At 64.2% G+C, this 11,168-nt stretch overlaps 2 protein-coding genes across 6 annotated transcripts in view; both read right to left on the reverse strand.

Annotated features, from left to right (window-relative positions):
• Positions 1-2,122, reverse strand: part of ZBTB46 (zinc finger and BTB domain containing 46) — a 55,443-nt gene extending 53,321 nt beyond the window's left edge. Inside the window, exon 1 of the mRNA XM_021077467.1 lies at positions 2,099-2,122. The gene's annotated coding sequence lies outside the window, so the exon portion shown is untranslated. The remainder of the gene's footprint in view (positions 1-2,098) is intronic.
• LOC110257362 lies at positions 2,921-7,103 on the reverse strand. Of its 5 annotated transcripts, none has more exons than XR_002339870.1 (3): positions 6,000-7,085; positions 4,300-4,625; positions 2,921-3,540 (listed from the first exon to the last, which is right to left on the reverse strand). XR_002339870.1 is itself a non-coding variant. In XM_021077472.1 (2 exons), the coding sequence occupies exons 1-2, from the start codon at positions 6,386-6,388 to the stop codon at positions 4,374-4,376; spliced, it is 618 nt and encodes a 205-aa protein (XP_020933131.1). In that variant the 5' UTR covers positions 6,389-7,103; the 3' UTR covers positions 4,320-4,373. The 5 variants fall into 5 exon arrangements, 1 of the variants encoding a protein (XP_020933131.1); XR_002339871.1 differs by having other exon boundaries at positions 2,940-3,540; positions 4,300-4,628; positions 6,000-7,089; XR_002339872.1 differs by having other exon boundaries at positions 2,940-3,469; positions 6,000-7,080.

Genomic DNA, 11,168 nt, shown 5'->3' on the forward strand with positions numbered 1-11,168 from the left:
GGGCCTCCCCGAGACCTCCCTCCAGAGCCAGAGGCTACCTGCCAACCCCATGGCTGCCCCACCCCGCTGTCCTCCGGGCCTGCACCCCTGCCAAGCCCCACTGCCGCTCCAGCTGCCACTGCCAACTGTCGCCCCGTTCCATTCCAAGCGCTCACCCCCACCGTCCTTCCAAAACACCGCTGCCAACCGCCGGCCCCTGATCTTCCTGAGCCCCAGGCCCCCCACCCAGGCCCCGGCACCAGGGCCCTGCATTCCAGACCTGCCCTTCCATCCAAGGCAGGGCCACACCTGCCCTGTGCCCCGGGAGGGGGGCTGGCGTATGAGGGCAGAGCCAGAAAGCTGGAGGTGGAGCTGGGGGCTGAGGGCCCAGCAGACAGGGCTGGGGGGAAGGGGCAGAAGCAGGGGAGGAGGCAGAGGGCAGAGCCAGGGTACTTAGTGCCAGCTGCGCAGCCAGGCCCGCCCGGGGCTGGGACGGCAGCCAGGACCCAGGCTGGGCAGGCCCGGGGGGCTGCGGGTGGAGTTGGGGCCTGTCCCTGAGGGTCTGTGTACAGCTCGGCCACGGTCAGGAGGCCACCTCACCTCCCACCCTTCCAGCCTCTCTCTGGGGGCCACCAGCCCTCCTCAGCCCCAGGCGGGCCCCACCCCGGGTCTCAGCTCTCTGAGGCCAGCCTGAGCTTGGAGAGTGGTGCTGGGCTCCCTCTTGTGTGGCCACCCCCTTCCCCAGGCTGGCCTGGGTCCCTCTACCCTCTGAGCCTTGACCCCCGCACCCCTACGAGGCACAGTCTCCCCCACTCTTCCTCCCTCGACCTGCCTTTCCCTGCTTGAGCCGTGGTCCCTGTGGGTGCCTCCCTGATCCCTGCCCTGGGGCGCACAGCAGGCGCCCTATCCAACTGGGACCTCACTGGCCCTGCAGGGGAGGGGGAGCTGGCCCAGCCAGCCAGGAGGCAGTGCTGCCCGCCGAGGGCCTGGGGCTGTAATTCCATCTCCGTTGGGCTCTGGAAACTGGGAGGCCACGGGGGACCAGCCAGCCAGCACCAGAGCAGGGCAAAGGGGCCGGGGGGCCTCAGTCCCCGCTGGAGCAATGCAGCTGCTCCCCAGGGCCACAGCCGCCAAGGCTTGTGTTGCAGAAGCTGGTGATTGTGGCAGATAGCCTGGCAGGGAAAGGGGACACCGGGCCCTCCCAGGGTCCCGTTCAGGAGCTGCCAGGCGGGGACACAAGGCCAAGCCTGACGAGCTCCAACCTGGGCGGGAAGGGGAGACGGGGGCGCATTTTCTGGGCACCTCCTCTGTCCCAGGAGTCACGGGCTGGGGGGAGGGGGAGGAGATGAGGGGCTCTTTTCCCCCTCCCACCAGAGGAGGGAGTTCTGGGGTCCCCTTGGTGAGCTTGGAGGGGCCCCACCATACGGGGCCAGGAGGCCCCATCTCCCATCCTTCACTCACTTATTCGGCAACATTCATGGAGCGTATGGCACCTGCCACGTGCCAGGGACATCCTGAGACAGGAGAGTAAGACCAACGCTGTGTGTCCGGAAGGAGCCTGGCAATAATCAGACCAGCGAGGAGATGGGCCAGAGCCCCTCCAGTGGCAGGACAGAGCTAGGAAGAGGGCTCCTTGGAGGAACGGCCGATGGCAGGGACAGAGCCCCTTGTCACCGAGGCCAGGAAAATGCAGTGCGGGCGGATGAGGGGCTCAGACCACAGTGACAGGGCCCAGACAGAGGGACACAGGGAAGAGGGGAAAGGCGGCCAGAGCTGGGGCCCCCTGAGTATCACAGCGTCTTGCCACCTTGACGCAAAGCACGAAGCGGTCCCCAGAAGCATGTCCCCACGAAGGCGCCTTCCCGCCAGAGGCCTCCCGGGGACCTCCCTGGGGTTAGAGGTTGACGCCCATGCTTGAGGGTGCCCCCCACCACCAAGCAGAGGGCGAGAGGGGAAGGAGGGGGGCCGTACCTTGCAGAGACGGAGCTGGCAGCCCCCCCGCCCGCTGATCAAGGTGAGCACCCTTGGGGTGGCCCGGGACGGCGGCCCTGATGAGACGGAGAGGCAACGAGAAAGCTCCCCCAGCTCAGGACCCTAGTCTGCTCACGAGAGCACTCACCGGCCGGATCCAAACGGAGGGACTCTCTCCAGAACTCCTGACCGGCACATCTCAAAACTGTCCTGGTCGTGAAAACGAAGGGACATCAGGGGCTCGGTCCTGGCCCAGAGGGGCCCAGGGAGATGGGACGTCTCTGCAGCATGGCACCTCCGGTGGGGTCTTGAGGCAGAAGAGGGACACTGATGCAGTGAGGCTGGGTGGTAATTTCAGGGGAAGCGGAGTGAGAGGCACGCGGCGATTCTCAGGACTTCCAAATGGTGCCACTTTGCCGTTTACTCCAAAACGTCAAGACCAAGTCAATCAAGGCCCCTGGCTCTGCCAGCCTCAGGGGACAGCGGCCACAGGGTGTGGCCCGTGGCCTCATGAGGGACTTGCCCCGCCGAGGCTTTGACCCTTCCTCAGCCAGGGCTCCACCTGCCCCGCTAAAAGGGACCCCAGTCCCCCGACCCCCGCCTTTGCTCACGAAGATGCAGTGCTGCCCACCGCAAGACGGGCTTTGCCCCAGCAAACGATTCCTCGTTCTGCTCAGCCTTCTCTAATTCCCCATCTTCCTACAGCCCTCTTCTTGTCTGCTCCCTCTTTATTTTTTTTGTTTTTGTTTTTGTCTTGTTTTTTTTTTTTTTTTTGCTTTGTAGGCCTGTGGCATATGGAGGTTCCCAGGCTAGGGGTCAAATCAGAGCTTTGGGTGCCAGCCACAGCCATGGCCCCAGCAGCACCCTACGCCACAGCTCACGGCAACGCTGGATCCTTAGCCCCCTGAGCAGGGCCAGGGACCAAACCGCCTCCTCACCGGTACCGGTCGGATTTGTTTCTACTGTGCCACAACGAAAACGTCATCCCTTTATTTATTTATTGTTTGGCCGCACTCGAGGCATGAAGAAGTTCTGAGCCAGGGATCGAAACTGTGCCACAGCAGTGACAGCCTCAGATGCTTAACTGGCTGAGCCACCGGGAGACTCCTGCTCTCCCTTTAAACCCTGGAGTCCTTGTGGGGTCTCTCCCCACTGCAGGGGCCTGCGTGAAGTCTCTCCTGCCGCCTCTAGGTGTGTCCCGGGCTCTTTCTGTCAACAGCTGTGAGCCTTTGTCAGGCCTGTGTGTCTGCGTGCGTTCGCCTTGCTCTCTCCCCAGTGAGCCAGGCCCAGTTCTGGACACTGAACACGAGAGGTCCCACCCAGGTCTCAGGGCAAGACACCCTCGGGGGTGGGGTGGGGGGGAGTGTGGGGACGCGGAGGTGGGCGGTGTGCAGCTTGAGCCAGGCTCGGGGACGTCTTGGCTGGGCTGAGCCCGGGCGCTCCTGGGGCCACGTGGCTCCAACGACGGCCAGGCAAGGGCTTCCAGGTTTGTCCACGGGCCGTGAGGTGCCGAGGCCGACTTGCGAAGAGGAGACAGAATGACAGTCATGGAGTGACTCAGACAGGTTATCGGGTGAGAGCTGACAGGCCCTGGGTGGAGCAGACACAGGAGAGGCTGGGGGAGGTGGCTGGACAGCAGGGTGGTAGGAGCCTGGTCACAGACAGGAAGCCAGGCGCTGTGGACGCTAGGGACTCGCAGCTTTGTGGGGCGAGGCCAGGGCTGCGGGTGCCATATGGGGGAGGGGAGGCCCCAAAGGAGAAGGGCTGGCTTGGGTGCCCATGACCCCTGGGGCCCCAGCACGGCCCCCAGGAGTAGTCTTGTGGCAGAGGGGTGGTCGATCTGGGCAGGTCACTTGGGCAGGGGCCCAGGCGGGGCCCCCATCCTTGGGACGCCTGGGCCCGGGGCCTCCTGCAATCTGTGCCTGGTCCAGGCTTTTCCGGACAGCTGCGATCTCAGAGCCCGTTGGTCTGTCCAGTCCTCTCTCTCCACCTCAGCTGAGGGTTGGGATGCTAGAGTCTGTTCTCTGGCCCTTGGGGCCCCGATCAAGATGGTGCAAGGTGACTTCCAGTCCTGCCCAGGTGGGACAGCCCCGATGGCCCCTCCCCATCCAGGATGAAGCCAGCCCCCCCCGCCCCCCGCCAGCTGGTGACGCTCCCTCCCACAGATGCCCACAGCTCACCGTCCAGGTCAGTGCAGCCTGAAGTGAGGTAGACCACAACCTTCCGCCCACCCGGGTGCCTGGGGCGTCCCACAGCCATCTGCCAGCCTGCCCAGATGGCCTCAGCCTGCCTCCCTCACCGCCATCCCCAGAGCCGCACCTGCTGACAGGTGGTACCCACCCCACACACCTGCTTGAGGTGAGAGAGACTGCAGCGAGACACCGTGGTTCTTCTGCTCCAGGGCCTTTGCATCTGCCATTCCCTCAGCTCGGATACCTTTCCCGCTCCCACACACTGGTGGTTCTCACCCTGTGGGCTCGCCCCCAGCCCGCTAAGAGAGCGGTCCGCTCTTGTTCTCGGAGAGGACCCTGCCGAGACAGGCCTCCCTTGGCCTGACGCCTGAGCTTTCTGGTGTCCTTGGCCTCTTCCCCGCGCTCCGTGAGGGCAGGGCCTTGTCTGATCCGCTTGCTGTCCTGAGTCCTCAGGGGCAGCCTGGTGAGAACCGGGGTCAACACCTGCTGTGTGATTATGGGTAAGTCACTGACCTCTCTGAGCCACAGTCCACACCCAAGGGACCTGTCTGACCTAGCTAAGCAGGCGGGGCCAGGTGGCAGGACACAGAAGCGGCCCCCAGCGTTGTCACAGGGGAGTTTAGCAATCACAGCGCGGGGTGGGCCCGGGCAGGCAGGGTGCTGAGAGTGGCCCCCGAACTTTCTGGGGCGGTTTCCAGTCTTGGACACCCTGGGCTAAGCCCTTCACTGGCCCTCACCCGCACACACCCAGGGGAGGGGCCGGGGGGGTGGCTCGGGGCCTTGGAGGCCATGGAAGAAGGTGAGGCCTTCGCCCCGGGGCGAAGCTTCCAGAAGGAACCAGGAGCAGCAGCTGCTGAACCTGGTTAGACCACCGCCGGGGCACAGCCCCCAGAGCCGACCGGGGGCCAGGGCTGCACAGAACCCTCTGCTTGCAGCTGCGTGGGAGGCTCTGTCATGGGGAGTGGGGTGACACGCAAGAGCCAGATTCCGCAGCTCCCACTGCCCCCCGCTGCGTGGGGCTCTGGTCCCACCTCCCCCGGGGGTCCCCGTGCCGGGGTGGTTCAGAAAACCAGAGCCTGGAGGCCTTATCAGACCGCAGGTTTTCCTGAGGAAGGAAGGGTGGGTGTGGGCCTCCGGGATGGGCGCCTCCTCTGGGCGTGCCTGGCCCCGGGAGGGTGCGCTGCCCTCCTGGGGGGGGACACCCCACCCTGGCAGCCCCTGCCCAGACCCCGAGGACAAAGAGACCCCAAGGATAGAGATGCCCGGGCCAGGAGCTGGTGGGGGAGGTGTGTGCCCTGGAGCCACTGGAAACACACTCGGGTTCACAGAAACCTCGACCCAGAATATGCTCAGAGTCGCCCTCTTTGCAACAGCCCCAAACTGGGGAAAGCCAAATGCCCCCGAGAGGCGGAGTACGTCAGGGGACACTGGGCGGCCAGGAGGACAGCAGCTGGTGACTCCGGCACTGCAACGGCCTCCCTTCCATGGCAGGTCGCCTCCAGAAGTGGGTGGGACGCGTGGAGCCAAGGGGGTCGAACAGTGACGGCCTTTGGGGGGTGGGCGCAAGGGGCCTCCTGAGCTGGCCATGCCCTTTCCCGTATTCTAGGTGCTGGTGACAGGGTACATTCTGTTTAGGGAAAGTCACCACATAGGCACTGAAGCGGGGTGCACTTTCGGTATGTACACGGTTCGTCAATAAAATGTACACCAAACCCCCCAAATCTCCATTCCCCAGGGACGATGCTTCCCTTGCTGTCTGTCCTGCTTCCCACCTGGGCCCCCAGGGAAGGCTCCCGAGATCCTTTGCGGGGTGGGGGCGGCAAGAGGGAGAATGGGGGGCCCTGGGGCCCTTCCTACCTCTGGGGACCGAGGCTTGGCCAGGCTGGCTGCCCCAGGCCCTCTGCCTTTCTCAAGAGCGGCCGGAGGAGCCGCGGGGTCGGGGTCCCTGACGCTTGCAGGTGGGGCAGGCGGATGTGGGGCCCGCCCTGCTGGAGCCAAGCTGGCTGGCCTTGGAGTGCTGGGTGGGCCCGGGGGACCGCCCGCTGCCTGCTGGACCGGGGGTGCCTCCCGTCCTCCTCCCTCCCCCGGCCTGCGGGCGCCTCTACCCCTTCCGCTTCCAGAGGCCCCGGGGCTATTTTTAACTCAGCTGAGCTCCTGCAGAAGGTGGACAGAACCCTGGGGGGGAGAAGGCCCAGCAGCTGTCTTCCCACCCCTCCCGCGGCAGGGCTTTCTGGGGGAAGAGTCATTCTTGACCTTAGAGGGCAAACAACTCCACCCCCCAAATGTGGACGTACAGGAAGCCCACACAGACACCCCAAGATCCAGGCACTGGCCTGGGACACGCTCAAACACGCACGCACCGCCCAGGGACCTGCTCAGGGACGCCAGCGGCACAGCCCCAGAGGCGAAGGCCGAGTCGCAGAGCTGGTCCCTCGGCCGTGCCCTGGTCCCTCGGCCGTGCCCGGACACCTCGGCTACCAGGAAACACGCCCGCAAGGGGCAGACACACAGTGCAGATGCTGGGGGCGTGGCGGGAAGGACCCCCAGTCACCTTTGCAGATGGCTGTGGGGGAGGGTGCCTGCTGGGGCGGTGGGGGGGGCTCAGCCACTGGGCTCCGGTGCCCCCAGGACCAGCCCGGTTTCCCTGTGGGCCTCGTTTGCCCCCAAGGGGAGGGGCAGGCTGGTGGTGGCTTCTCCCCATACTGGCCCCACGCAGGACGGGACATGGGGGAGGCAGCCTGCGGAGCTGTGGCCAAGCGTGGTCAGCCCCCACTTCTTTGCCTTGCGCCCCACTTCCCCTCTCCTCCGCCAGCCTTTGTTCCCGCGCGGGGGGACTGGAGCCTGTCCCGGAAAACCCCAGGTGCAGGGCTGGGGCCTCTGTCCCCTGTATCCGGGTCCTGGGGGAGGGGGAGCTGGGAGAGGCAGGCGGGGCTCGGGACCCATGGGGGCAGCTGGCCGGCCTCCAAGGCCCCTCCCCCCACGACGCCCCCACCTCTGCCCCTGGAGGCCGGAGGGATGGAGGAGGGCCGAGAGCCGGCCTGGGGGACAGGACATCCTCTTGGCAGGACACAGGACGCCAGGCCGGAGGTTCCCAGCCCCGGTCAAGGCCACAGGGGGACAAGGTCACCGGGGCCTGAGGCTCACTGGGTCTGAGATGGCCGGTGCGCTGAGGGCCAGTCCAAGTTGCTTCCAGCAGTGACTTCGCGAGGGCCAGCGGGGCCAGCACCAAGGACGCAGCCCAGTCCCAGACGCCCAAGTCCCACAGAGGCCACAGCCGGGATGCTGAGCCGCTGGGGGTCCCAGCCCCGGGCGCCCAACAGAGCGTGGGGGCCCGGGGACCACTGTCACTCTGGGGAGCCCCCACCCCCACGTTCGCCTTCCCCTCCCACTGGGCAGCCCACTCCTCCGGGTGAATGCCGGGGCCGCTGCCTTCGAGGACAGACCCCAGCCGGGCCCCAGCTCTCCACTGCCCAGGACAAGAAGCCCAGGGAGAGACCAGCTGGTGTGAAGGCCACGGGGCCTCCTGGGGCAAAGCAGCAGGGCCCGGATTTCCTGAGCAGCGCCGTAGGCCCAAGGCTGGCAGTCTGCTCACTCTGGGTGATGACTGGGTGATGCAGGCTGCCAACCTGGGAGGCCCCCGCGGGCGTGCTGTTGGCCAGTGGGGAGTCCAGGCCAGAGAACCCCTCCTCCCACACCAGCCCCTGGCTCCAGCTTACACCCACCCCCAGTGCCCACTGCTCATTCACAGAAGCGGCTGCCAGACTCTTCCGGTTGCTCCAGTGGGAAACAGTGTCTCATTTAAAAACAGCCTGGGAGTTCCCACCGTGGCTTAGAGGTTAACGAACCTGACTGGCATCCATGAGGACACAGGTTCGATCCCTGGCCTCGCTCAGTGGGTTAAGGATCTGGCGTTGCCATGAGCTGTGGTGTAGGTTGCAGATGCGGCTGAGCTCTCACGTTGCTGTGGCTATGGTATAGGCCGGCAGCTACAGCTCGGATTCGACCCCTAGCCTGGGAACCTCCATCTGCCATGAGTGTGGCCCTAAAAAGACAAAAAAGTAAAAAAATAAAAAGTAAGATAAAATAACATAAAACAGCCTATAGGAATTCCTGTCATGGCTCAGCAGAAACCAACCTGACTAGTATCCATGAGGATGTGGGTTTGATCCCTGGCCTCGCTCAGTGGGTTAAGGATCTGGCATTGCCCTGAGCTGTGGTGTGTAGTTCGTAGACATGGCTCGGATCCAGCACTGCTATGGCTGTGGTGTAGGCTGGCAGCTGCAGCTCCAATTGGACCCCTAGCCTGGGAATTTCCATATGCCACGGGTGCGGCCCTAAAAGATAAAAATAAAAAACAAGAAAATAATAAAAACAGCCTATAGGCGTTCCCTGGTGGCATAGCAGGTTAAGGACCTGGCGTTGTCACTGTTGTGGTGTGGGTGTGATCTGTGGCCTGGGAACTTCTGCAAGCTGCTGGCGTAGCCAAAAAAATTAGGTAAAAATAAAATAACATAAAAATAAATTGTGTCTGGGAGTTCCCATTGTGGCGCAGTGATTAACGAATCCAACTAGAAACCATGAGGTTGCAGGTTCGATCCCTGGCCTCGCTCAGTGGGTTAAGGATCCTGCGTTGCTGTGGCTGTGGTGTAGGCCGGCGGCTACAGCTCCGATTCGACCCCTAGCCTGGGAACCTCCATATGCCGCGGGAGCGGCCCAAGAAAAGGCAAAAAGACAAAAAAAAAAAAAAAAAGAATAAATTGAGTCTGGATTTGCCTCTGTTTGGTCAGTTTACTGGAGCTGAAATTACCAAAAGGGATTAAAGCCTGGAGTTAGCCCACGGCCTGGCAGACACGAGCCCTGTGCCCAGCAGCCCAGCCCTCGGCGCCTTCCCCTCACTTCCCTCCTGTTTTTTCTTCGTTCCACTCACCGCCTTTACGTTTTTGTAAAAATTAGGTGTATGGGACCTTAATTTACACACGATAACGTCCACTGATTGCGCGGCTACAACCTGATGAGCTTTGACCCGAGGTCAAGCAGCCACCCGGCGGCAATGACGACGGTCGGCCCCCCGCCCCCCGGGCCTCCTGGCTTCTGACCTTGTCCCCCGCCCAGCAGGTCCCTGCCGGTTTCTCTTTCTCAGGGCTTCACAGAAGCAAAACCTTGGGACGGGGGTCCTGGGGGCCTGCCGTCCGCTTCGCGAGACCCTCGCCCCGGGCGCTGCTCCTCCCTCCGGTCCTCTGCCCCTTTCCTTCCGCGGTGGACGAGGCCCGCCGCCAGCTGACGGGCCTTCGGAGTTTCCCCCGCGGGGCCCTGTGACAAACGCTGCTGGGAACCTGAGTTCGGGGCTCCCTGAGCGCATGTCGTCTCCTTTGGGCAAATACTGAGGAGTGGAATTGCTGGCTCCTTCCGATGAAGGAGGTTTTTCTAAACCTTCTTACGGGAGGTTTTCGAGCTGCCCCACCGGACTGCAGGCCCCCCAGGGCGGAGACCACACCCCGGGGCGTTGCTCGTAGCTGTGACCAGGGCCCAGGCCGGCTCCTCGCCAAGAGGGTGTATACTCTCCACGGGCATTTGTCCGCCGAGGGAATGAGCGGGCCGTGGTGGTGCCCGCGACGGGGGGTTTTGGTGATGCTGGTGGGAGGTGATGGCAGAGCTGGAGGCAAGAGAGGTGACCATGTGATGGAGGTGACTGTGATTAGGTGACAGGGACAGGAGCTGCGGGCGGCGAGGGAGGTGGCGTCTGCAGCGGCGAAGACGAGAAAAGCCTCCTTTGCCCTCCTTGGACAGGTGGCGAGGGCCCCTGGTTGAATGTCTCCTCCAGGTCTTCAATTCCAAAGACCTCAGTCACCCACTCAGAGTCACTCCTCGGAGCAGGCTGCCACCAAACCCACACCGATCCCGAACCGACTCTTCTCAGTGGCTCCCGCTGTGGCCCTGCCCTCTGAGCCCTGGCCTACAGCTCCCCTCTCTCCCAAACCTCCCTTCGGCTTCCTGCTCCTGCTCAGACCTCGAGCACATCCTCTCCGGGCACCGCTGTCTCCTTGCCAACGCCTCAGAGGAACCAAGCCCGATGACCGACGCCCCCAGAAGGCAGGCCAGGAGCAGACCCTCGACACCCCCAGCCCCACAGCCTTCCTCCCTGGCTCTCCCTGCCTTCTGGAACCTTCCTCCAGCATTAGCCCTGCCCCCTCCTCCAGCCCCTCCCCTGCAAAGCAGTCACCACTCCGAAAGGCAGACGTGAGTCTGGAGCTTTCTTGCTGAGAGTCTCTCAGTGGCTTCTGAGAAGCAGCTTCCGTTCAAACTCCCTCCCGGCAGTAATGCCCCACCCGACCTGCCCCATGCCTGTGCCCGCCCCCGCCCCCCGCCCCGTTCCAGCCACACCACTTTGTTCTTATTCCTCCAAGATACCAAGGTTCCTACACCCCCCGCCCCCTCCCCCGGCCAGGCCCTGTGGCCACGGCCTCACTCACAGCTGACTCCATCCATCTTTCTGGGCCCAGCTCCTGCCCCACTCCTGCCCTCTGCCCTCTGGGCACTCGCTCCCGAAAAGTCTTCTCTAGGGGAAACCCTTCCTTGTGACCGGCAAGCAGGGATGGACCGTGCCACGCTCAGCCCTGTCCACAGCCACCAGCACAGCAGGCCTGCAGGGAGGGGTCCTGCCCCGCAGCGGCAGAGAACAACCTGGGCTGTGTGGCCTGGGGGACCGGGAGACTCCTGCCTGAGCAGGTCCCATGGCGCTGCCCGGGGCTTTCCCGGGGGCTGTGCTGCTGATGGGACCTCGGCTGATGGGGCCGGGCACCCGGGCATTTCCTGTCCAGCCTCACTCCCCGAGGCCCCAGCGCCGTGGCCCCGCTCCTTCCTCCCCCGCCGGGGTGGGGGAGGGGGTTTCCACAAAGCCCCACTATTTTTAGCTGAGGGAGAGGGACCAATTTCTGGCCCCACTGCTTCCCCCAAGGGAGCCTGGGCAGAACGGGGGCTGGGCCCCGGAGGTGGAGGTGGTGGCCTGGAGCCGCTGCCTCCCTGGCC

The sequence above is a fragment of the Sus scrofa genome, chromosome 17, assembly GCF_000003025.6.
Source record: "Sus scrofa isolate TJ Tabasco breed Duroc chromosome 17, Sscrofa11.1, whole genome shotgun sequence".
Lineage (NCBI taxonomy): Eukaryota > Metazoa > Chordata > Mammalia > Artiodactyla > Suidae > Sus > Sus scrofa.

Coding starts and splice junctions, on each gene's coding strand:
- LOC110257362 (XM_021077472.1), bottom strand. CDS start 6,388: ATGACTCTTCCCCCAGAAAGCCCTGCCGCGGGAGGGGTGGGAAGACAG. Junction 4,603..5,999: donor CCAAGCCTCGGTCCCCAGAG/GTAGGAAGGGCC, acceptor GGTTCTCACCAG/GCTGCCCCTGAGGACTCAGG.